Source organism: Vombatus ursinus, unplaced genomic scaffold (genome assembly GCF_900497805.2).
Source record: "Vombatus ursinus unplaced genomic scaffold, bare-nosed wombat genome assembly UNPS02014804.1, whole genome shotgun sequence".
Classification (NCBI taxonomy): domain Eukaryota; kingdom Metazoa; phylum Chordata; class Mammalia; order Diprotodontia; family Vombatidae; genus Vombatus; species Vombatus ursinus.
Window position 1 is genome coordinate 1,226,021 of NW_020954582.1, and position 26,933 is coordinate 1,252,953.

The following is a 26,933-nucleotide window of genomic DNA, read 5'->3' on the forward strand; positions in this document are numbered from 1 at the left end:
CATAAGTTCCCAAACTTATTTGACCTACTGCCCCCTTTAAAAAAACTTCTCAGTGCTCCCCCTGGAAATCTGCTTTCTTTAACCCTTTAACTTTTTTTTTTTAATTTGTGTCATTTAAAAATATATAAAATATTTTTTTAAAATGATGGGTATTAAATTTAAAATTTATTGTAAATATATTTTTCTTTCTGCATTAAAATTTTGATGACCCAATATTGTTCCATGAAACTATATAGTATTATATTGTAAACAAGTCATTACATGCACATATTCCTGCAAATGCATGCTGGACTTCCAGACAATGTGAGACATGCTGGCCTGCCAACACTTGCTTGTTAAGACCTGTTGGCAGACTTGACCATTGATTGGTTATAACTTGCATTTTGTGTGTTTCCTTGGAAAATAATGTAATCACTACGACTTTAACTCTATTACACAACAGATGAAACATGTACGAATGGTTTTTCAAAATGTTCTTATTTTCTTTTCTTTCCTTATGCTTCCACTGCCCTCTTATTTTTATTCAATGTCCCAGTTGCACCTGAGGCTACTACCACCCCGCTGAATCATTCCAACACCCCCCCCCCCCGGCAGTATTGACCACTTTGAGAGCCTATGTATCTACACAATCTGGGTTAGTTTTGAGCTGGCTCCTTCCTAGGCAGATAGGTGAAGTAATAGCTTGTGTTTAGATATGGTCTTAAGCTTTGCAAAACACTGTCCCTATTTCTGATTTTCCCAACAACACTGTGAGGTAGGTACTATTATTATCCCCATTTTATAGAGAAGGAAACTGAGGTTGAGCTATTTATCTGTACAGAGCTTATTTTTTGTATAATTGTTTGCATGTTGTCTTTCAGTCAGTCAATAAACGTTTATTGTCTTCCTACCCTGGTACTACACTGGCAGAGGGGTGAAGTGAGCTCCCTCTTCCTCCCTCTCCTGTACCCTTTTGTATACCTCAAATGCCCCCTCATCCTATCTCCTTCCATTGTCCCGGTACCTCACACTTTTAATCCAAGATCAAAACCAACCTTCACCTGACATTCTCCTCCCCTCCAGCTGTTCTCTATTTCCCCGGGTTCTACTCATCGTTTCCTGTTCTTTTTTTTTTAAACCACATTGTGCAGTTACTTCACTAATGCAGATCAATACCTGCCTTTCAGCTTATAGGCAGGCAGTAGACTTGCCTGGGCATTGAGGAATTAGGTGATTCAGCCAGGGTCACCTTGAGACGTCTAGGTGGTGCCACAGTACACAGAGTGCTGGGCTTGGAGTCAGGAAGACTCATCTTTCTGAGTTCAAATCTGACCTAAGACATTTCCTTGCTGTTCAACCCTGGTCAAGTAATTCCACCTTATTTGCCTCAATTTCCTCATCTGTAAAGTGAGCTGGAGATGGAAATGGCAAACTCCTCCGGGATCTTTGGTAAGAAAACCCCAAATGGGGTCATGGAGAGTTGGACGCGAATGAAATGACTCAACAACAAAAATCCAGGTCACAGCCAGGGTATGCTGAAGACAGGACTTGCACCCAGGTCTTCTGTCTTCCTGACTCCAGTCCGGTTCTGCAGATGCCATGCTATGCTCTTCTCCTTCCATGGACTTCTCTACCTCGTTCAATCTGGCCTTTGTTCTCATATTTCAATGAACATTTTTTTCTAAGGTTGCCAATGGCATCTCAATTGATCAATATGATGTTTTTTCACAGGCCTTGTCTCTCTTCATTTGAACACTGTCAACCAACTGCTCCCCCCCCCCCCCCACCCCCCCCCCTCCCCCCTCCTCCCTTGGTCTTCATGATGCTTCGTTCCACTGGTTCTCCTCTTATGGACCTGAAATCTTATCAGTGTCTCCTTCACGGGATTATCCACGTTTCACCTTCTAACCACAGGCATCTGCAGATGTTTCGTGCTAAGCCTTCACATCTTCTTCCTCTCTATTCTCCTCCTAGTGGATTTCTTCAGCTCGAATGGCTTCCATTATCATCTCTCTGATGATGACTCTCTAATCTTTACATATCCAGGCCCAGACTCTCTCAAGAGCTGCAGCCCAACATCACCAACTACCTTTCTGTCTCCCGGGATGTCTCATTGATCATTTAGACTCAACTTGTCCAAAACAGACCTCATCTGTCCTAGTCCCTAAAACCTCTGCTCTTCCAGACTTTGCTGTCATCATTCCAGTCACCCAGGTTTGCAGCGTTGGAGCGATCATCCACTCTGTGCTTTCCCTCCCCATCCCTTCCCCATATCCCAGAGTTGATGAGTCTTGATAATTTTACCTCCACAGCATCTCTCATGTCTGTACTCTTCTCTCCACTTACAAGACCACCAGTGTAACTCAGACTCTCATCACCTCTGAGATCGTGTTCCTCCTGAGACTCCTCAGGGGCTCCCTATGACTTCTAGGACAAAATGCAGATGCCACAGCTTGGCATTTAAAGACATGACCCTAGACTCCTTGTTACTCTTCTTCCCACAGTCAGTACAGGGGGCACATCTGTTGTTCCTGTGGTCCCTCAACCCTCACTTTTGCCCAAGGTGCCTCCCATGGGCTGCCTGCCTGCCGTTGGTTCTTTGAACTTGAACCTCTCTCAAGGTTCAACGCAGGGGCTCCATCCTATGGACAAAGACATTTCTGATTCTTCTAGTTCAGGAATTCTTCACTTTGCTGTATCCTGGACCCCTTGGCAGTCAGTCTGGTGAAATCTATAGACCCTTTCTCAGAATCATAATTTTAAATTTAAAATAAAAACAAAATACATTGGATTATAAAGGAAATCCATTATAATTGAATACAATTATAAAAATATAAAAAAAAAATCAAATGCACAGGCCCCTCAGCTAAGAACCTCTGATAATCATTAGCTTTCTTTCCACACTAGAATTATTTGTATTTACTTATATGTGCCTCCCCTCTCCCCCAGAGTATATGCTCCTTGAGATCAGGGTCTATTTAAAAAGAATCTTTGTATTCATAGCATGGAGTCGCTGCCTAATGAATGCTTGTTGAATCAGATTAAATTGAAAGAGCTCTGCTTGCTGTATGACCTTCAGTGAGTCATTGGACTTCTCTGGGCCTCCACTTCCTCATCTGTGAAATGAATGGGCTGGTCAAGATCATCTTTGTGTCCTTTTTGGCTGTAATAAAACATGAAAAAACTAAGGAACATTTGTTTACATTCAAACTATGCTGTGTTCTTTGGATTTCTATGGTCTTCATAAAGACCAAAAAACTCACTTTGCCAATTGTCTATTTAAGGCACTGCTGACCCACCTTCCAGAAATACTTCCACCCAACAGGTTGTCATCACCATGCAAAGGATAGTTGGACTTCCACCATAAAAAGAAGTTCTATTCATTTTAATTTTCACAAATCAGTCAGAAAGTAACTCTGAATATGCTACTCTAAAGGGAAAGCCACAATCACCATCTCTTTCCCTTTTTGGCCTTATGGATAGAGGGCTGAACCTGGAGTCGGGAAGAAATCAACTCCTTCCTCCACTATTTATGAGCTGTGTGATCTCCTACAAGTCTCCTGCCCTGGCTGAGCCTCAATGTTCTCATCTGTAAACTGGGGATCATAATGCCTGCAGTCTCTACCTCAGAGACTCGTTGTAAGGTTCAAATGAGAAAAGGCTGGTCAAAGAACTGACAGATTTCAAAATGCTTCAAAAATACCAATTATTATTGTTGCTGTAACTGAACTGTGCATACACAGTATTTCAAGATGAAATCACTCGTCCTAACTACTAAGAGTTCTTTTCAAAAAAGAAAGCTAGATGCTACCTATGGCTCATTCTTTTTCTGTGGTATAGAGCAGAGGGCTCCAGCTGATGGCTCAGATGTTTGTGAGGCCATAGTTTTAGAGAAGAAAAGGGCCTTCAGCATCTTCTCCTCTGACCCTTCATTTTACAGATAAGGACGCAGAGTGGTCAGCATGATCTACCCATGGGAGTGTAGGAAGTTAGTGGCGAAACTGAGATTTGAACCCTGATCCTTGGCTTCCTTCTCCAGCATGTGTTTAGCACGTTGAAGCACTGGCCTCCTAAATACTGGAGGGGTCAATCTCCCAAGCAGGGCTCTTGTCTTTGGTTGGCGGGGTTCCAAGCTGGTTTAATGGGATAATGGTGGGGGAAGAGGCAAAGCTAGGAGCAGTGTGGTAATGCACTTAGTACAGTACCTGGTATATAGGAGGTACTCCATAAATGCTTCCTGCTCAGAGGTTTCCCATATAAGCTCCTCAAAAGGAGGGACTGGTTAGGTCTGGCTTCTGTGGCTCCAGCACATGGTGTTCATAGCACATGGCACTTAATAAATGCTTGTTGATTGACTGATCAGTTCTAGTTGCAGATCTGCTACTGATGAGCTGTAGGCATCACACCAGTCACTTAACACCCTTAAGAGGCTCAGGCAGACCTGTCCCCTCAGACAGTCCCTTGCGTGTCTCAGTTTCTTGTTTCCTCATCTGTAAAGTGTGTGTGTGAGTCGGGGGTGGGGCAGGGCGTTCAGCTCAGTGCTCCATCTCTAAATCTCCCAGTGCAGAGGATTGCTAAAGGCCCTTCCAGCTCTGACTTGCTATGATCCCATGGTTCTTTCTCACAAAAAGCTTTCCAAACAGCCACAGGACTTTTCTTCTTAAAACACAGTTCCTCTAATGCAAATGCCCAGTTTCTCCCCGAGCTGGGGGGGGGGGGGGGCAAGAGATCTCCTCGTCACAGAACCCCAGAGTGCCAGAGCTGGAAGGAGCCTGCCCGTTGGGCTGCCCCGACCCTCCTGCCCGTGCTCTCCCTTACCTGTCCTTGCCAGTTTCCCGTTTGAAAAGCTCGTCAAAGTGCAGCATCTTGTGCCGCGTGATCATGAAGACTTTCAGGCGTGGGAGGAGCTGGTTCAGGAGCTGCAGGTTGTTGTAGACCAGCCCTTTGCCATCCCTCCGCATGTAGCTGCTGGGCCCCCAGAAGATGAACACCGTCCCCTGGCTCGTGTTCAGGAGCTCCTGCCGCTTGTGGAGAATCCTCTGGATGCTGGAATGGGCGATGACTCGAAGGCTCGTTTTGTTGCCCACGTCCCGGCCGTAGCCGCGGGTGGGCGCGTCGTTCATGCGGATCACGCACTCCGTCTGGTCGATGCGCTCTCCCTGGCGGCTGCCCAGGAGGTGGCCCGAGCTCGTCACCAGGGCACAGTCCTTGCAGTGCATCTTCAGGGACTGTAAAGCATCAGAGAAACAAACGGGACGTTAATGGGAGGAGCAGGGGGCATCCCCGGCAGAGAGGGGGCATTGTCGGGCGGCTGGCAGCAGCTGAGGGAGGTCAGGGCTGTTCAGGAACCACTGATGAGGTGCTAGGCATGGGCTTGTAAATGTTTAACAACCAGGTCTCCTGAAAAAAAAAAAGTATTCAGGACACACTTTTCGTTATTAACAGGCATCATTAACATTTTCTCCCTCAATTTCTTAAATCAAGAGAATGAACAGAACAATCCATTGGGCCTTGATCTGTAGCACTTGCCAGTTTCCAAGGTGCAAACGCTCACCCTGAAGACTTAGCAATTGCCTCTCCCGAGAAGGTGGGATCTGCTGCCCGTACAGCCCTTTTAAGTGACTACTATGCACAAGGTACACAATGTGTGTCAGAGTAAAACCAGAAGAACCTGCACTCAAGTTGTGCTTCCTACATGCGCTCTGTCTGCATGACCCTATGCAAGTCAGTCAACATGTCAGGGAGCCGGGTAGCTCGAAGCCTCAAAGCTTCAGAGAGTGACCAAGGCCTTGGTAGAAGTTTCCTTCCATGGGCATTCCTTATGCCAATTAAACCTCAGACCCAGTCCCTGTCCTCTCTCTATTCCCCAGATTCAGAGCTGGAGGGGCTTTCAAGGTAGTTCAGTCCAATCGTTTCCAGTTGCAGACAATAAGGCCTAGAGTGAGGTGGCTGGATGAGGGGTATGTGAGTGTGACAAAGTAGTTCATGATATTCTTTCAGCACAGATGAAGATATGGCTGGCCAGATGGTCGGTGGCACAATGAGATGAATATAGGCTTAATTGGACAGACTCAAAAAGTAATCATCAATGGTTTAACATCCACTCAGAAGGAAGTCCCCAGTGGAGTGTCCCAGGGATCTGTGCTTGGTCTGGGACCATTTTTCACTTCTCTCCATGACTTGCTTAGATAAAGTCATGGATGGAACGCTTATCAAATTTGCAGATGGCACAGAACTGGGAAAAGTAGCGAACACACTGGATTTCCTAATTACCACATCCCGTGGTCTCTTCTCTGCCTTCATCTTCTTGACAATTACACTGCTGAATGACCATGACACACCAGTTGATTCTTAGATCTTTTCAATCACCCCTTCATGATCTCCTTTTCATTTTGTTATCCACATCATACCCCAAACTGTAAGTATCTCCTCAAGGTTCTGTCTGTCCTAGGCTCTCTTCTCTCTCTGCTACTTCTCATGGGTTTAAATATCATCTCCATGAAGACACTTCTCAGTTCTACATGTCTAACCCCAGGCATCTTGAATCTATCAGTTTCAGATGCCAACTTGCATTGGTAGAGGGAATTTTCTCACATGGGAATCCCAGGTGTGGTCCCTGTTTCTATTCCTATGTTTAAACCATGTACTGGGGATAAAAAGACAGGAACAAAACAGTCCCTGCCCTCAAGGGGCTTCTATTCTACTGGGAGAATCCAGCATGTTCACAGATAAAGACAAATATGCACAAAAAAATTTTCAGGAGAATGGGGGAAATACACTTACAAGCGGGAGAATCAGGAGAGGAGACACAGGACTGTTCTCTTGTTATCCTAATACTCTCTCTACTTCCAAAACCCAAGAGCTGCAGATTTTGACAAGGCAGTGAATTCTCACACTTTAGATTTCTGGATTGTTTCTTGTAAGGCTCAAGTTACTCAACTCTTAGCCTCCATTTCCTCCTCTGTAAAGTGGGGACAATAGCACCTACCTCACAGGGTGGTTCTGAGGATCAAGTGAGATAGCACATGTAGAGTGCTTGGCTGGCCTTCAAGTGTGTGTTTTTATTATTCATTGAAGGTCTGGCACATGGCTGTGGGGTTCAAGAAGCTGGCTGTGTTTGACCATAAATACTTGGGTGAATAAATGAGTTAGATTCTGTCCAGGCTTCTCTTATTATTCTCTGGGACTGGTTTGTGCAGCTTGATTTTTAAATTTCTGGCCAGAGAACATGACCTCTCTGACCTTGCCCTGTCTTTTCCCGCCTCTAGGCCTTTGTCCTTGCCTTTCCCCATGCCTGGAATGGTCTGTTCCCACAGCTCCAACAGCTGTTATTTCATTGGTGAAGGGAATGTCTGGTCCACCAGTGCAGGCCGGCACTGACTCTGCAGGTTAGTCCTAGAGAGTTTTCTGGGGGCACCAAGAGGCTACCTGATTTGCCAGAGCAAATATATATGAGTGGTTGGACTTGAACCCAGATTTTCCTGACCCTCCAGCCAGCTCCCTACCCACCACAGCATACTGCCTTCCACCTTCCACTGCAGTTATCTACTCAAATCCAGAAGAAGGCCACTGGCACTTTGGGCGTTCCCCACAGTGTCATTTGGGAGAGAAGGCAGGGTTTGCTTTTGATGCATAATGATGGATTGGGGGGAGGGATATGATGGATGAAATGGATTTTTGGAAAAAAGTAAAATCTTCCCTAGATTATAAGCCCTTTGAGGGCAGGCACAATGCCTCATTCATGTTGTGGCTCTCCTAGCAACTTGCACAATTCTATGCATGAAGTGGGCATCTATCCAATGTTTGGGGGCTCTCAGTGTCAAAAATCTACTGTATAATATGAAGAGGGAGCTTGGTGGAGTGGGCAGGGCCTGGAGTTGAATCTGGAAGACCTGCGTTCACATCCTGCCTCTGTCTCTTACTAAGTCTGTGACCCTGGGGCAGACATTTAATATCTATCTGATTCTGGTAACACCCTCAATTTAGCTTCCCAGTCAGAGAAGACTAATGTAGTGGGGGAGCCAGTTCTCACACCTGGAGCTCCCTCACGAACCATCATGATCCTTTGATATTATGTATTACAGATCCTTTGATATGTCCATATTACAGAATCCCTGTTTGGGTTAAGATGCCTTTTCTCCAAGGTGGAAGATGAGTGCTGGATTTGGATTCCAAGCACCCCATTTCAAACCCAGCTCACTTCTCCTTAGGGTTTGGCACATCCCTGGGTCTTGGTTTCTCATCTGTAAGATGAGAGAGTTGGGCTAGAAGTCCTCAAGGGTCCCCTTCAATCCTAAATCGAGGATTCTTTGATTAAGACTATGTGGGAGATGATGCCCCTTGTACTCTGTGCCTTCTTTTGCCATGGACAGCTGGTGGGTGTTTTCCTGAAATCGGTGGTATCTGAGGCACAATGAGACAAGGTGTTCCACCTGGGCCGATCTACCCAGAGCCAGGGTCAGAAGCACATCTGAGAATTCTGGCTTCCCTTCACTAATCACAAGACAATATGAACACATGCATTTTGGGAGCTGGGGACCAAGGAGGACTCCAATGGCAAAGCTAATTTCAACATCCTGGCACACAAACAGTTTGATTTAGGAATGCCTAAGTATGTCAAATCAAACATTTCCTTGTTCAGGTTCAGTGGGAAATATCGTTTACTTGCTGTTTGAAGATAATATAATCAGGGCCTGTGGCCAAGACCAACAAGGCCCAGACAGAATAACGATAGGAAGCCTTGGAGAAGACGACTGGGTTGTTTGGGGAGTTTTACAAAGTGGCATCTGTCAGTAACTCCAGCCTATTGCCAGAAGGCCACGGGGCCAAGGGAAGAGGCCACCAGTCTGGGACGTAGAGGAATAGTGCTAGAACAATAGAACCTTAGCCTCAAAGGGGACGATAAAGCTCGCCAAGTCCAACTTTCCAATGGCTACAAGAACTCAGAAGCCCAGAACCTCAGAACTGAGGGCGCTCCAAGACCAACTAGTCCAGCCAGGACCTGTCCAGGTACATTCTGCCACATCCCTGACAAATGGCCACCCAGGCTTTGCTTGACTCAGCCCATTCCATTCTTGGTCATTTTTCCCTCTGTTGACCTAGAACGGGCTCCTATCTCTCCCATCCCATGGCTCCTGGTTCTGCCCTGTGGGGACAGGCAGCAGCTCTGATTCCTTTTCCACAAAACATCCATCTGAATCACTGAAAAGAGCTATCCTAGCTCCTTATGTCTCTGCTTCTTCAGGTTAAATGTCTTTAGTTCCCTCAATTCATTGTCATCCAGCACATTTTCCCAATCTCCGCACCACCATTCTGGTTAATTGTAAATTTTTTCAATTGAAAAGCAGAGGTTCTGCCTCAGAAATTTAGATTCTCTGAAATTCTCTGAAATCACTAACAGGTTGTGATCTGTGATCTGCACCCACATCCATGGCATCTCAAGCCCTTGGGTACTGAAGAATCAGGTTCAATTGACCAAACATTTAGAGCAGAGGGGAGAGAGCCCTGGATGTGGAGTCAAGTCCTACCTACTCACTAACCCTTTGTGTGACCCTGGGTAAGTCCTTTAACCTCCCTTGGCCTCAGTGTCCCAATCTGTAACAGCATCTACCCCCCAGGGTTATTGTGAAACTCAAATATTCTGAGCATGTTATGCACATAGTAACAAGAATAGCAAGTGTTTATTTAGCACTTTAGGGTTTGCAAATAGCCTTACATTTGTTATCTCATTGAGTCTCACAACAAGCCTGAGCAGAAGGGGCTAATCTTGGCATAATAGTCCATTTTGTAGATCAGGAAACTGAGGATGAGAGAGGTTAAAGTACTTACCTAGGATCACACTGGTAGCATCAGAGGCAGGATTTGAACCCAGGTCCTCTGACTGGAGAGTCAGGGCTCTTTCTGCTATATCTATATCATCCATATCCATATCCATCTATAACTATACATCTCTATATCATTTATATCCATATTCATATCCACATCTATATCAATCTCTATTTCATCTATATCTATACTATCTCTGTCTTTGTACCTATATCTATCTATATGATATCTATCTATCTATCTATCTATCTATCTATCTATCTATCTATCTATCCATCCATCTAGTCTCCTCCAATAGAATGTAAACTCTTTAAGGACAGGGACTGATTCACTTTTGCTTTTACATCCCCAGCACTTCGCCTAGTGCTGAGTACATAGTAGGTGCTTTATCAATGCTTGTTGATTGATTGGGGGCTATTGAAGCCTGTGGAAGGGAGGTTTTCTTGGCCTGTCGCCAGAACAAGCATCTACAGCACATCTCCTCTGCCCTCATTGGGCCAGTTCAGGGCTGCTCTGGGGGTCTTTCATTATGCCAGACTGGATTCCCTTCTAGGACTGCAGAACACTAACACTCCACATCTGGTGATGTCTCCTCCCATAAGGCCCTTCTGAAGGATTCTAACTTCAGAGTTCCACTGAGATGAGGGCGAGAGAGAGAGAGAGAGAGAGAGAGAAGTTAAGGTTTTGCCTTAAGTGTATTTCAGTAAGTAGTGCCAATAAAATGACCATAGCCATGCTAAACATAATGCTACATTTGTTTTCCAGCTGAGGAGCTGAGTACTTCCTGGTGGCTGAGTCACGACCAAAGAAGAAGGAAATGAATTCCATTTTCTGCATTTAGAGGAACTGATGCTGTCTTGGGAGGCTGAATGACTGAAAATTAAACAATTTGTGTGGCTCTGTTTCTTGGGTGTTTATATTTTCAGCCTTGCACAGAAAAAAGAAGCAGCAGCAGCTGTTTCCGACCCATCTCTGCACTTGTGCTGTCCTCAGGGGCTTAATGATATGGGTAGAAATATTTCTGCCTTGGTGAGCCAGGCTTCCTAATGCAGTAGTGACATGGATTTTCCCTTAAGTGCTCTGAGCCATGGTGGCTGGGGCCCCCTACGTGGGAGAGGAATGAGGCAGGAATGAGGTTGAAGGAGAAGGAGGGGGTGCTGATATTAATGCTTTGGAATATAACTAACCACAGCCTCTTCTTGTTCCCCACCCCGTCTCCTCAACTGGCTCACCCTCCAAGCCTATAATGCATGGCTTTACCTACTTCCCTGAGAAGACTAAAGACCACAACTGGATCTCCCAAAGGCTCCATTCCTCAGCATTCTCTCTCACTCCCTTTCCTTCTTTCTATTCATTATCCATAGAATAAAGATCTCTTTTCCTCCCTAGAGATTGTAGGATCCCAGCTGTAGACCTGGAAGGGACCTCCTCTAGCTCAACCCTTGAATTTTTTCAGATGAAGAAACTGAGGCCTGGAGAGGTGAAGGTCACAGACAGCAAGTGTTAGGACTACGACTGGAGCCAGGACTAAGACTTCAGGTCATTTCTAGGCTTAGGATCCCTTAAGCTGTGATGTGCTTCATTCGCTTCAGAAGCTTGTCCATCAGTCACCCCATCTCTCTTATGCATTTCAATCACTCTCTCATCATAGGTTCCTTCCCACCCACCCAACCACCCATTCATCCATTTATTCATTCATCCACCCATCCACCTATCCATCCAAATAGCCATTCACCCACCCACCCATCCATCCACAAGCATTTTTTATAGCACCTTCTATATGCTAGGCACTCTATTTGGTTCTGGGGATCCAAAGACAAACATGGAATCCATTTATCTATGAGCAAGCTCATTTCTCCTAGTCCTGAAAATATGTCTGTTTACTCTTCTGGCTTATCCGGATTCCATGACATCTCTCTCTTTTCTTCATTGATAAATTTTTGTGAAAGTTGTCTATACCTGTTGCTTCTACTTTCTTACCACCCACTTTCTTCTCAAACCTTAGCAATCCAACAAACAACCTTCCCCTTCACCCACAGAATGGCCATCTCTCTTCTCCAAATCCAATGACCTTTTTGGGTTTTCATTCCTCTTGGCCTCTTTACAATTGTCTGCTTCCTCCTACAGGATATCTTCCCTCCATTCCAATTGGCTCTGGGGACACTCCTCAATTGTTCCTTCTTTACCTCCGTTACTAGATCCTGACCCTCTTCTCAGTTCCTCTGTGTGGGTATTCCCCAAGAGTCTTTGCTCAGTTCCCTCCCTTAGGATTATAGACCTTCATCTGGAAGAGATATTAGAAGCCATCTACTCTCCTCCTTGACTTTTCAGATGATGAAGCGGAGGCCTCAAGAAGTTCAATCATTTGCCCAATGCCACACAGGCAGTAAGCTGCAGAGCTGGGACCTGACCCCATTTCTGCTAACTCTAAATCTCCAGTACTTTCTGCAGGGTACCATGTTGGAGGAGACCAGATCTGATGGCTGGCTGTTTTTCTTGCTGTGTGGCTTTACTCCAATTCAAGAACTACTCTTTAAAAACTTCACTTTCCTCATCTCCAAAATGGGTGAAATAGAACTTGCAGTCAATAAATAGTTAATAAGCATTTCTTAAGTGGTTACTATGTGCCTGGCACTCTGCTAACCACTGGGGTACAAAGAAAGGCCAAAGACAGTCCCTGACCTCAAAGCATTCATAGTCTAATGGGGAGGAACATGCAAACAACTCTGCACGTTTATATGCAACTAGGCATAGAAACAACTATGTACAACCTATGTATAGGATAAATAGGAAATAATTAGCAACGGAAAGGCGCTGAATGAAGAGGGATCGGGAAATACTTGGGCAGAAGGTGGGACTTTAGCTGAGACTTGGAGGAACCAAGGACTGAGCTCCCAGGGTTACTGTAAGCAAAAAGCTAAAGCACAGAAATATTTTTAGCTGTATCATGTGAATGTGTGTGTGTGCGTGTGTGTGTGTGTGTGTGTGTGTGCGCGTGTGTGTGTGCGTGTGTGTGAACAAAGAACCGGAAAATTGGCACCAAAGTATAAAATATCCATTGGCTGGAGAATGGATGAAATATCATGTTATATGAACATAATGGCTTTGTGTCTAAGACACAATGTTTGTTAAGAATTCCAGAGACACAGGAAGCCTTATCAGCTGGAGCAGAATGAAGGAACCAGACTGGCATCTAACAGTCTGAATTTTGAACGTTGCTGTGACCAGTCCTGAGGAGACTAATGGAGCTGCTCAAATTCTGGCTCTTCTTTGGGAGGTGGTGGACTACAGGTCTGTCACAAGGAGGATGGAATGAGACATGGCTCACTGGCTATTGCCAGAGTGCAAGTTTGTTTGCTGGATTGCACTTCATTGATACAAGGAACAGCTCAAAAGAGTGCAAGAGTGGGGAAAGGGAGGGGAATCAATCAATAAGCATTTATTAAGTCCCTACTTAATGCCTGGTGCTGCACTAGGCACAGGGGACACAAGTAAAAATAATGAAACAATCTCTGCTTGGAAAGAGCTTCCATTCTAAATGAGATTATATCTATCTATCTATATCTATCTATCTATCTATCTATCTATCTATCTATCTATCTATCTATCTAGATGGATAGACATACACACAGACACATATATACACACATATGTCACATGTATATATATAAACCATGCACATATATAACATAAATAGGATTTTTTTTTGGTCTAGTCATTTTTCAGTTGTTTCCAACACTTTGTGAGCCTGTTTGGAGTTTCCTTGGCAGAGATACTGGAGTGGTTTGCTATTTTCTTTTCCAGTTCATTTTACTGAAGAAGAAATTGAGGCAAACAGGATTAGGTTGCTTTCCCAGGGTGGTTGTTGTTCATATGTCCTTTTCAAAGAGGACCAATGACATCACAGGGTGATGTCTTGTGTGTGAATTGGATTTAAGTGAGGTAGAGCTGCAATAAGTCATCAGCCTCATTCTGTCTTCCAGAGTCATGAAAGTCCAGTGACACTCAAAATGACTGGTGATGGCCCAGGATGCAATGGATTCCTTGGCTTCTTTGATGTTTGACTCAGCTTCAAGCACTCCACAGTGAAACAAATTGTTCTCATCTTCCCATTCTGCTGGGGGAAGCTTGTGGATGTGAACTGGTGTCAGGTCCAAAAAGAACTCCTAGAAGAGCTCAGAAAGGATTTTAAAAATTAAATAGGAGAGGTAAAAGAAAAGAAATAAGAATGATACAAGAGAATCATGAAAAAAGATTAACAGCTTGGTAAAGGAAGCACAAAAATGGAAAAAGATGTACAAAAAATCACTGCAGGTAGCAACTCCTTGTAAAGTAGAACTGGCCGAATGGAAAAGTAAGTACAACAACTCACTGAAGAAAATAATTCCTTAAAAATTAGAATTAGGCAAGTGGATACTAATGACTTCATGAAACATGAAAAAACAATAAAACAAAATAAAAAATATAAAAATAAATAGAAGAAAAGATGAAATATCTCATTGGAAAAACAACTGACCTGGAAAATTGGTCCAGGAGAAATGATTTAAGAACTCTTGGATTACCTGAAAGCCATGATCAGAAAAAAAAAAGCCTAGACATTATATTTCAAGTAATTATCAAGGAAAACTGCCCTGATATCCTAGAACCAGAAAGCAAGATAGAAATTTAAAAAATCCACTGATCACCCCCAGAAAGAGATCACAAAATAAAAACTCTCAGGAGTTATATAGCCAAATTCCAGAGCTCCCAGATCAAGGAGAAAATATTGCAAGCCACCAGAAAGAAACAATTCAAATATTGTGGAGACACAGTCAGGATAACACAAAATTTAGCAGCTTCTATGTTAAATTTAATTTTATTTAATGAAATAGAGGACTTTTAAGCTTTCCGGATGAAAAGACCAGAGCTGAACAGAAAATCTGATTTTCAAATACAAGACTCAAGAGAAGCATAAAAAGGTAAATAGGAAAAGGAAAGCATAAGGGACTCAATAAGGTTAAACTATTTACATTCCTACACAGGAAGATGACACTTGCAGCTTTTAAGAACTTTATCATTATTAGGGCAGTTAGAAAGAGTATACATAGACAGAAGGCACAGATAAATTAACTTTGATGGGATGATACAAAAATATCCTCAAAACCCAAAATTAAGGAGTGAGAAAGAGAAATGCACTGGGAGAAGGAGGAAGGGAGAGGTAGAATGGGGTAAATTATCTCACACAGGAGAAGCATTAAAGAGCTATTAATATGGAGGGAAAGATGGGGGTGTGGTGGGCCTTGCTCTCATTGGAATTGGCTCAAAGAGGGTATAAAACACACAATCAGTTGGATATTGACATCTGTCTTACCTTACAGGGAAGTATGGAAGGAGGAGGATAAGAGAAGGGTGGGACTGATAGAAGGGAGGGTAGATTGGGGAAGGCAGTAGTCAGAAGCAAAACACTTGTGAGAGGGAAAGGGTGAATGGAGAGAGAGAATAGGATAAACAGGGGAAAATAGGATGAAGGGAAATACACAGTAATCCTAACTGTGAATGTTAATGGGATGAACTCACTCATAAAATGGAAGCAGATAGCATAATGGATTAAAAACCAGAATCCTACAATATGTTGTTTACAAGAAACATTTGAAGCAGAGGGAAACACACAGGGTAAAGGTTAAGGGGCTGCAGCAGAATCTATTATGCTTCATCTGAAGTAAAAAAAAATACAGGTAGCAATCATGATCTCACACAAAGCAAAAGCAAAAATAGATCCAATTAAAAGAGATAAGCAGGGAAACTATATCTTGTTAAAAGGTACCATAGACAGCAAAGTAATATCAATACTAAACATGTATGTAGCAAATGGTATAGTATCCAGATTTTTAAAGGGGAAGTTAAATGCATTACAGAAGGAAATAAATAATAAGACTATACTAGTGGAGGACCTAACCATACAGTCTAACCACAAAATGAACAGGAAAGAAATTAAGAAGGTGAATAGAATTATAGAAAAGTTAGACATGATAGACTTGCAAAACCTGAATGAGAATAGAAAGGACTATACCTTTTTCTCAGAGATATATGGCCCCTACACAAAAATTGACCATGTGTTAGGGCATAGAAACCTCACAACTCAATGTAGAAAGGCAGAAATTAAATGCATCCTTTTACAACCATAATGCAATAAAATTGCATTTTATATAAAATTGCCAATTATGAAAAAGAATTGGATATCATTTTCAGTAGTTACTAATAATAACTAGCATTTATTTAGAACTTTAAGGTATTCAAAAGACTTCACAAGTATTATCTCATTTGATCCTCACAACTACCCTGGGAAGTGAATGCAATCCTAATCCCCGTTTTACAAAGGAGGAAACTGACACAGATAGACATGAAGTGACTTGCCCAGGATTACATAGTAAGTGTCTGAGTCTGGATATGAACTCAAATATTTCTGACTCCATGTTGAGAATTCTATTTACTCAACCACCAGCTAATAAATAGAAATACATACAAAGTAGTTAAATGCGGGTGGTTTGGGATTAAGGGCATTAGCAATTGTGAGAATCAGGAAATGCTTCCTGTAAATCTTTCCTGCTGAAGTTGGTGCTTGATATACCACTTAAAGGAAGACTGAGACTCGAGGAAACAGAGAATGAACTCCAGGCATGGAGGTGCCCATCCACTTTGGTGGAGGGAGTCTCCTCACTAGGGAGTCTCTTTCACAATGAAATCCTGGGGCCATTAAAAAAAAAAACCAACAACCCGAGAAAACCTAATATATGTAATATATATATTAATAATATATGTATGTATGCAATAATATATGTAAGCTCTTAGTACTCCTTTTCTCTTTTGAAAAGCTCCAGTCTTTTCTGGGAGACCACATAGGTCTCCCCACACTATGCCGGATTCCCCCAAGGAAATCGCTTCTTGGTGGGAAGGTCACATCTGAAGCGCCGGCCTCGACCCTGAGAGCAGGAGGAGAAACCAGGGGGTTGGTGCCTGTTCATAGGATTCTTCTATTGGACATGCACCGGGCAATGCCTCATGGCCCCAGAGCACTACTCCTGCTGTAATGGTCAGTGCACAGGGCCGTTCCTAGGAATTAATGGCTGACTGGGAAGATGGCCCAAGATACAACTAAGGACCATTAAGCCCAACCAATTATTAATCCCTAGTAAGAACCCTCTGCCAAGGTCATTCGAACTGTTGGACGTTGAAAAATACCTAGGAAAATCTATGGCATGTGGATGGATTTTTAAATGTCCTTTAGGCAGCGAATGTTTAGAAAACCAATGAGGGTGCTCAAGGGGCGGCTTGGGACAAGAGGATAGCAGCATGTGTGCACCTAAGGGCAGGTGTGTGCAGATGTGCCCCCACCGCTCGTCACTGTCCTCACGATGCATTTCGTTCTCATCCACTTGGCAAACACTCGTCTCTTCTCCTCCTACCTCCCTCCTTCCCTTCCTCTCTCTCTAGTCCCTTCCTCCTTTCTTTCTTCGCCCCCCACCCCCTCAAGCCAATGAGGGATGGAGAAATACGCCTCCTCTCATAGCTACTTCCCTCTCTGGGCCCTGATGAGGGTCGGGAATATGCCCTGCTGGGCAATCGTGTCCACTCTCTGACTTTTCTACCAGTCGATTTGACAGTGGGAAATTCTTCCTTTGACTTGGCGCAGCCCTCTGGAGCCCCCTTTCCCAGAATCTACTAGGCTGAATCAAATTAAACCCGACACCTAAAACACTCAGCTGCGTGCTTTCCAATACTTCCTGCACCGAGATATCATGCTTCACTTTCTAGAATTCTGATTTATTTGGCAGCGAAAAAGGCACCTCTGAGCATAATGTCCATTAGCTCAGTAATGAGACTGAGTCTGCTTTGGGAGCTGCCTTTTGGTCTGCAGCAAACAAGAGACTTTAAATGGCTTCAGGGTTTTTCAGAATCTCTGCACTTTGCAACCTGATGTGTTTACCTAATTACTAGACTTTTATTAGCTGTCAGCCTGGGCTCAGTCTTCCATTGGGTTTTAGTCACTCTGATGATTTAGTACAACTTGCTAGGAAAATGTTATCTCTCTTTCAATGTTTTTTACTGCCTTTCCCCTCACTAGATGACAAAGACACTTGTCTTTCTGGAGTTGACTTTCCTTCTCAATTCTAGCTCATATGAGTTTGAGGTTTTATTCCCAAAGAAAGGTTTGGGGGCTTTTTGATATAATATCATCAACAGTGAGACAGAGTAGCCAAGACTTTTAAAATTCTGATTTCAACAAATGCCAAATAAAATGAGTGTTTCTGGATACAAGCAGAACAGAAAAGAGAGCATCCTGCATGAATCTGAAGGTCTCCAGGATGGGCAGCTCACTTTTCATTTTTCATCAAGAATTTAATCCATAGCTTTCAACGCTGTTTGCACTTCTTTCTATCCTTCTGTTGTTTTCTCCGCACTCTAAAAAAGTGTCCTAATAACTTTACTATTTCTCCCTTTCTTTCTGTGCTACCTTGACCCTATCTCTGCTTGTCCCTGCCCCCATTTCCCATTACTGGAAGAAGAGAAAAGCAAGAAAAACAAAACCTCTCCAACAAACCTGCACAGTCAAGCAGAACAAATACCCACACTGGCAGCCAAGACTGCACTAAGAGATGGGGATGGAGGACGTGGTCAGACAGCAGTGGTCCTAGAAAAAGATGTGGGGGTTCGAGTGGTGTGTCAGACCAATAGGAGTTGCCATCTTGAGCTTCATGAAGGGACACATGGCTGCCAGAAATAGAGAGGGAAGTGAGAGTCTCGCAGTACTTTGCCTCTGTCTGACCTCAGCTAGAGCATGTATTCAGTTTTGCCCATTACAATGTCAGGACATTGGTGAGCTAGAGAGTGTCCAGAGGAAGGCAACCATGATGGGGATGGCCTTGCTTGGTTCATGGCAAATGAGGCGCAGGTGAAGGAATTAGGGATGTTTAGCCTGAGAAAGAGATAACTGGAGGATGACGAGCATATGAAGCTCTCCTGTGGAAGAATGATTAACCTTGTTCTGTCCAGCCCCAGTGGGGAGGACCAGCAGCAATGAAAGAAAAGAGAAAAGCTGCAAGAAGGCTTGAGGTTGGGAAAAAGTTCCAAATAAACAGAGCTCTTCTAAAGTGGAGGCGCCGACTCCCCCCGCCCCAGCCACTTGTGAGGGATATTTAAGGAGATTCTCTTTCTCGTACGAGTTGGACAAAGTGGACGTGAGAGTCCCTTCTAGCTCTGAAATTCTCTTATTCTGTGATTTTCCTCCGTTAGGCAGCTGATTCAGGAGAAGATGTTTCTATGGATTTGTTGTTTTAAGCAGTAGCCTGGTGGTTTAAGTAGGGCATTCCAAGCCATTTGGACAATGAATCCCTCACTCTTCTGATACGGAGTTATTTGACTTAGGTGCTGCAGCCTTCTCAGCTAACTTCCAGCCCATTGGACACGTTTCAACTTTGTGAGGTGCCTACTCTTGTCATCCATCATCCATAAAAGAAAACAAACTAAAAAGGGCAGATTGCCCCATGAGTTGCTACATAAATGCTTGGAGATGGTCTGGCCTCTTGGCTGCTAATGTAGAAAATGTGAAATAGAGGAAGATAAAGGCTTAGTAGGTTAGCAAAGTCGATAGAAGGGGATACCCACTCTGAGCGCTTCAAATATTTAGACAAATTTAAGCTCACAAATAAGTCTGTGGGGACACGGCTTTTCAGTTTAACTGAATTTTATGAACCAAACTCAGGATAGGAAAACCTCTCCTCGTAGTCATGAGGGTTATAAAGCACCTTCAGTGTACTTTGTAGAATTTCAGAGCTGGGAAGTCGAGTCTGGCTTCCTCACTATGGACAAGGAACTGGAAGCGCTGGTAAATCAAGATTATGTAAAAAGCAGGATCATATAGTAACTCTTCTGCGGCTGCTGCTTAAAATGTAGACCTAGGTATGGACCCAGATAGATGAGAAAGTTCTTGAATTCCCTCGAGACACAGGCTGTTTAGAGAGAGACTGTTCTGGATTCAGTTCTCAAGAGCACAGGTCAGCTCTTCTCTCGGTCTCTGTCTTCCTCAGGATGAACTCTAGGGTGTTCTCCCCCCACCTTCCTTTCCCGTCCTTTCCTCTGTTGTCTCCCCCAATTAGAATGAGGACAGGGGATGTCTTTACTTCTGTTTGCATTTGTATTCCCAAGGCCTGACAGAGTGCTGGGCATACAGCAAGTCCTTAATAGATGCTTGTTGGTTGGCTGACTGATAAATCCCACCTCGGTCACAAGCTGACCACTTAACTTCATTCTCCTCACATGCAGAATGGCTGGAATTGTAACACTCACACCACAGGGTTGTTTTGAAAGAAAGAAGCAAGAAAACAAGCATTTATTAAGTGCCTATTGTGTGCTAGGCACTGCGCTAAGCATTTTGAGACCATTATCTCCTTTGACCCTCACAACAACCCTGGAAGGTTGTTGCTCATCCGATGACATCATGGCTGATGCCTTGACTTGGGCATGAGCTGGATGTAAGTGAGGCAGAGCTGCACAAAGTCCTCAGCCTCACTCTCTCTTCCACAGTCATCAGAGTCAGTGGCAGGATGAAAGTCAGGGCGATGGCAGTAGCATAGGGCTCAGCAGATGACCTTGGTGCCTTCGACGTCTGACCAAGCTCTAAGCGTTCCACAGCGCCTGCTTCAGCCGCCTTTGTGGCTATAGGAACAAAGTGTTCTCATCTACCCATTCTGCTGGGGCAAGTCTTCCCGTCTTTGGGAAGATACCCACCTGACTCACCGATGGGTTTCAGGTCCCTCAGTTACCCTCAGCCTGGTTTAGCCCATTTGCCAAGCTGGTTTCACCAGGTTGTGACTGCTGCATATGCTATAGCTTCTTGGAGCCACAGGTGGGAATTGGGTGAGAGGTGGACACCAAAAGTGGACAAGCAGCCCTAAAAAGAACTCAGCAGCCCTCATACCAGAGGTGCTAGTCCTCTCTGAACACCTTACAACCCTACCCCAGGAGGTAGGTGCTATTAGTATCCCTATTTTGCTGATGAGGAAACTAAAGCTAACAGGTGAAGTGAGCTGCCCAGAGTGATAGAGCTAGTAAGTATCTGAGGTAGGATTTGAACTCAGGTCTTCCTGACTCCAGGCCCAGCACTCTGTGCAACGTGGCACCTAATTGCCCCTTTTGAGGATCTAAACCACAATAATAAGAGCAATGGTCCTAAGACGTTTTACAAACCTGGCAGTTCTAGGTTCACGCTCACGGGCTGCTTCATTCCGAGATTCATCCAGCTCTAGCGATGGAAGAGAACTGAGATGCCATTTCAGTCCAGTTCTTTCTTTGTTCAGATGAGGACACCCAGGCTGAGGCAGGTTGAGGGATGTGTCTAGCATTAGTAGGAAGTGTCAGGGTCAGGATTCAAACCCAGGGCTTCCTGACTTCATGTGATGGCCAACACATCCTGCCTGAATCATGTGTGTGATGGCTTTCCATCACACTTAGGTCCAGTTATTTCACAGCTGTGTGACCTCGAGCCTGTCACTTCTCCTTGGCCCTCAGTCTTCTCTTCCACAAGGTGCTGCCTTGATGTTTTCTAAGACGCTTCCACCTTTAACCTTCGGAGACCCAGATTCCATGTTGTGACCTCAAACCATGTTTGAGCCCTTGAATGATTCTCCCAGGAAATGGCCCTTCCCTTCCCTGAAAGGCCACCGAGCACAATGGAAAGGACATGAGCCCAGGCAGGTGGGACTCTTGGCTAAGTCATGTCACCTTTATGAGCCTCAGATTCCCCAGCTGTAAAGGGTCACAATCATCAAACATCAGAGTCAGGAGGGACAAAAGTCCTCAATGACAATGATGATGACAATGACAGGTGGCCATCCAGCAAGTGCTTGGAAGTCTCCCAAGGCAGCGTGTCCCTGTTGGGCAAGAAGCTTTTAACTGATCCACTCTTTGCCACACTTGCCACCGTGCCTCCAATTCTGACCTTGGCTGCCAAATAGGACAGTCTAATTCCTCTTCCACAAGATTCCTCTCACAATAGTCGGTTACAACCATCTCATGGTAACAGCAATAGCTCTCCAAAGTTCCCAAAGCCATTACATACACGATAGACATACAATACCTCTACGAGTCCAGTGCTATTATTGTATCCATTTTCCAGATGCAGAAACTGAGTCTGAGAGAGGATGATGATGGACATGGTGCCTCAGTGCCTGAGGCAGGATTCTCGTTTGGGTCTCAGTCCATGTATGCCACTTGAGTTTCCTCTTCTCCAACCTAAAGACCTTCATTTTCTTTAACCAGTTACCATATTGCATGACGTCAAGGCTGTCCCCTCTCCCACAGGTCCTCCAGCCCTCCCTTGGTACCTTTCTCAGTTCCTGGGGTTTCCTTTCTCTGCACCATCCACCAGGTCCTCAGGCCATCTTCCCCTGGAGCTTCCCTTTCCACACTGGCCTCCTTCTCCTGCTATCGAGGTTTGCCCACAGCCACCATGTTGGGGCAGGGCCAGGGATGGCTGAGCTTCCTTCCCCACATGGTTCCACGTCTGGCTTTCTGGACTTCAGACCTTTACTTTGTAGCAGCCCCAAGAGCATGAGAGGCTTGCCCCAGATCCTCCAACTGGTTAAACATAAGAGCTAGGATTTGAACCCAGGTCTTTCAACTCCAAATCTATGTTCATTCCACTGCCCCACATTGTCTCAGCTAAATGTGAGCAATTCGTCCTCAGTGAGAGCCTGTAGGATCTTAGGAAAACCTCGTAGACAGCAGGCGAGCTAGGCTCGGTGGTCATGCCACTCTCCCTCAAAAGGCCACTCTCTGCTCAGTGACTGCTTTCTCAGTGGTCGAAAATGGCCACATTTTTCATTAAAATGCTTAATATGAAGGTTATTCACCAGTTGACTTGTTGGGGACCATGGTGACTTTCTGCAGTGTCTGAGGAAGTTTAAAGAAAAATTCTTGCAGAAACCAGATCTAGGAACAGGACTCCCATATGAATAACCAAGTTAAGAGGGCTTTTCTAATTGTTTTTTGTGTGAGGGGGGAGTGGGAGTCTGGACCTATGACTAAACTGGGGTAGGGAGCTCCCAGTGTGGAAATCCAACCGTATCAACACAGATCAGAACCCTGTGGACAACTTAGCGAGAGGTAAAGATCAGAGGCAGGACCTGAACACAGAACCTTCTAACTCTAGGCCACGCCTGGACCCACTAGGCCACACAGTCTCTGATACCCAAAGCTGGTAGTGGGGGTGGGGCAGAGAAGGCAGGTCATGGCTTCCACAAGTGAATAAACCTCATCGGTATGCCATTGGAAGGGATCAGAGCCCAGAGGACAAAATCATCCTGAACAACAGTAAAATTCTATGTGATCAAAAATGATTACGCTCTGCAAGAGCAAAGTACCCTGAAAAGCAGCAGCTTTTAACTTTGGGGTCTCAGGATCCCTTGGGAACCTTAGAAAGTATTTGAGGACCCCACCCCAACCCAAGAGTTTTGCTTATCTGTCTCTGTCTGTCTGTCTGTCTATCTATCCATCTATCTGTATCTATCTACCAAGTTAGTAATTTACATGTCTTAGTATTATTATGAAAACACTTTCAGCTTTGTGGACCCCCTGAAAGGGTCTCAGGGACCCCTGCAAGCACAGAGCCATACTGTGAGAACTGCTGCCATAAGGAGGCTCATTCTAGGATTTAATGCAAGAGGAACAAGAAAGAAGCAGGTAGGGAGCACCACAGTACACAGAGCACTGGGCCTGGAGTTAGGAAGGCCTGAGTTTAAATCCAACTTCAGAAACTTCTTAGCTGGCTGGCACTGGGCAAGTCACTTAACCGCTGTATGCCTCAGTTTCCCCCTTTGTAAAATGGGGATAATAATAATAGCACTTACATCCCAGGGTTGTTGTGAGGACCAGGTGAAATATTTGTAAAGTGCTCTGCAAGCAATATGTGACATTTTAAAAAGTTCGAGAGACACTGGGTAAGTTCAAGAGTTTCTGGGTAATTTAAACATTTTGTTAATAAGGCCAACATGTTTATTAATAAAAGGATGAGTTTGGCTGTCCAAAGGGCCCTCATGGCAGTGGGCTAACAGTTTACATGCCCTTCAAAGAGTAGGTGTTCCTGAAAGTGGCGATCAACTCTGACTGGCTAACAATAAATGAATATTACAATGAGGGGGTGGGCTATCTTACGATGAGAGTCTTGGGGTACATGACTTGGAGCACCCAAATCTTGGTCAAAGAGACATCAATTTCCGTATCACCTGTCTGACAAAAGGGAGGATCCACATTTTCCCAGACGTGTCTGAGTAAACACAATGAGCAAGAAGGCAGCATTACCCTAGAAGTAGAATTTCTTTTATTGTCTTTGACAATTTGTCTGTTGTCTTTATTTGTCTTTTAATTCTTTTATTGTCTTTGATTAGACCTTGCCCTGGGTACATCTTTGAGAGAGATTGCCCACACTGGTTGATTTCTGGATGAGGAAGTAGAAAAGGGGAAAAACCTTGGTCTTAAATACAACAAGTAGTTATTAAATACAAGACAGGAGTAATCATTTCTCACAGATGGAAGTGGTAGCATTTTATTATTATTATTATTAAATACTACAAAGAGGAGAGGGCAGCATCAGTGTTAAGAGGATGGTCTTCCTGCTATGATTCTGAGCTAGCCTCTTCCAAGCCTTTTCCTTTGTTTCCTTTCCACCCCACATACTTGGGACTGAGAGGACACATCTGCCTCAAACAGACACATCATCCAGATGTGATTGCACACCTATTCACTCAGGAAGATGCTTAATGTTTCTTGAGCCAGACAAGTCTGAAGAAAACTAAAATCGATCCCATCCCTTTTTGCATATTTAATGAGCGATCGCTTATCAGGGAGCTGCTGGAGTGAACAGGCATTTTTGGCTCCGGGTCTGGGAGGGGGGAGCTAGTGCCCATCCGTTGGCTAATCTCTCTCAGCAAATGAGTCCACTGGGGTCCGGAAGACACTCGATTGGTTGTTCCCCAGTCCTCTTAGGGCCCCTTGTAATGGAATGATGTCAGGCAACCACACAAACAACAAGCCAGCAGCACCATTAGGGGGAAATGAGGAGACAAAATCATGATTTCTCACTTTGCCAAGCTCAACAAGCCGCTCGGATGTGCAGCAGCCATCGGTTAAATAAGCAAACCATTAGAGGGAGGAAAAACTCATCAGCCCAGGCTCGACCGACAACTTGGCTGGTCTTTGCACGGCACACATGGCACACACACAGAGCAAACGCAACTCATTGTGTGGTCGATCCACCACGTCCCCATTGGCCTCAGAGACTGCCCACAGTGTGAGTCACTTGGCCTCTCTCTGCCTCAGTTTCCTAATCTGTAAAATGAGGGTAAGAACAGCAGCTACTTCACAGGGATGCTTCGAGGATCGAATGAGATGATGTATCTATACATGTGTGTATGTATATATGTATGGTGCTTCGTAAACATTAAAGCACATGCCAGCTCTTATTATTATTATTGCCTTTAACATGTCTCCGCTCATTTTTGTTGTTGCTGTTATTGTTGGGTCATCTCTGTGACCCCATTTAGGGTTTTCTTGGTAAAGATACTGGAGTGGTTTGACATTTATTTCTCCAGTTCATTTTACAGATGGGAAAATTGAGGCAAACAGGGTGAAGTGACTTGCCTAGGGTCATACAGCTAGTGAGTGTCTGAGGCCAGATTTGAACTCAGCAAGATGAGTCTTCCTGACTCCATGTCACTGTGCCACCTAGCTTCCCTCTCTCTGTCTCATGATTTACATTTATATGGAATTGTATTGGTTAAAAAAGACCTTTGTCCTAGCAATCCTATGGAGTAAGTAATACAAGTGCTATTATCCTCATTTCAAAAATAAGGAAATTGAGGTGCAGAGACATTTTGGAGCAATTCAGCCTCACATAGTTAACTGAGTCTTCTAGTCCCTCTTTGACATCCCCTACGGGCTGGTCATCACCCGACTGGATGCTTGCTTTGTGTGTAATTGTCTCAGCTCTCTACCAGAAGCTCCTTGAGGACAGGAATTATTTCATCTTCATCATTCTATGCACAGGCTCAGCACAGGGCAGAGTGCATAGTAGGCACTTTAGAAACTCTTGTGGAAGGTCAGGTATGCATTCAGCTGCTCCTGACCAGGTGCCTTTTTCCTTTTGCCCTTTACAGATCTCTCTTTCTTCCCGTCTCCATTAGTTCACATCAGACTCATTCTTACTTTCCTCTCATGTCTCCTGATGATCCCCACAGTTTAAAGCTCTTTCTCTAGCTGTGGGGGCACTGGCTCCCTGACTTCTATATTCTTTTTATTTTGCTGGCTGATTATTGCTATAGAGATCAAGTCTTTTAGGGATCAATGCCAGGAAATACCCAAGTATTGGCAGGGGGATAGGAACAGGATCTTCCTGTTTCTCAGCAGTAGGGATTTGTTTTCCCTAAAAATAAACAAGGCTGTCCCTGATTGACTGGTTGACTCTTGACGCTAGTGTCCCTTGACTCTGGTTCCTGGTCACACAGAAACATAAAAGCCCCACCCATCAGGGAGGCCTTTCCTCTCCTGCCCCCTTCCCCAGCTCAATGTGTGTTTGAAGAATCCATGGGTGTCCTACTGTGCCCTGCTGACCAGATGCATCAGCATGGAGATAAAGGAGGGGATACATCTGGAGAACTCAATGCCACTCTATCCGTGTTGTGTTAGAGAAAAGTAAACCTTCTTTGGCTAACTCTTCAGTGACTTTCAAGTGCCTCATTTCAACCCAACATTTGAACCTGAACTAACATCTGGCTGCTGAAAAAAAGCAAAGAATAGACTGACACAAAAGAGAGAGCAGAGTATTATCAAGGGAGATTAAACGCAATGGTGAGTGGTGGGAAGAAGACTCGTGATTTTGAAGAGCACACTTGACCTGGAAGAGAAGAAACATAAAATGAAGGAAAAAAAACAACACCAATAGGAGAATGTAGCCTTGGCTGGGGGCATTCAGGCAGGGGCAGAAAGCCCTCCAATACCTCCCAAGTCTCTGGGGGCTCATTGTATCACGACACAATCCACAGTATTGCAATAGCCTTGAGTCATCAAATCAAGTAAAGCTTTCATTAGGCTCAAAGTTT

The 26,933-nt window shown here is 44.4% G+C and overlaps 1 protein-coding gene across 2 annotated transcripts in view; it reads right to left on the bottom strand.

Annotated features, from left to right (window-relative positions):
- Positions 1 to 26,933, bottom strand: part of ST6GALNAC5 (ST6 N-acetylgalactosaminide alpha-2,6-sialyltransferase 5) — a 262,060-nt gene that overhangs the window by 34,807 nt on the left and 200,320 nt on the right. The window contains exon 3 of one of the 2 annotated variants that reach the window (XM_027873999.1): positions 4,798 to 5,207. The exons of the other annotated variant lie outside the window; for it this stretch is intronic. Coding sequence (XP_027729800.1) covers positions 4,798 to 5,207 — 410 coding nt within the window. The remainder of the gene's footprint in view (positions 1 to 4,797; positions 5,208 to 26,933) is intronic. 2 annotated transcript variants of the gene reach the window in all.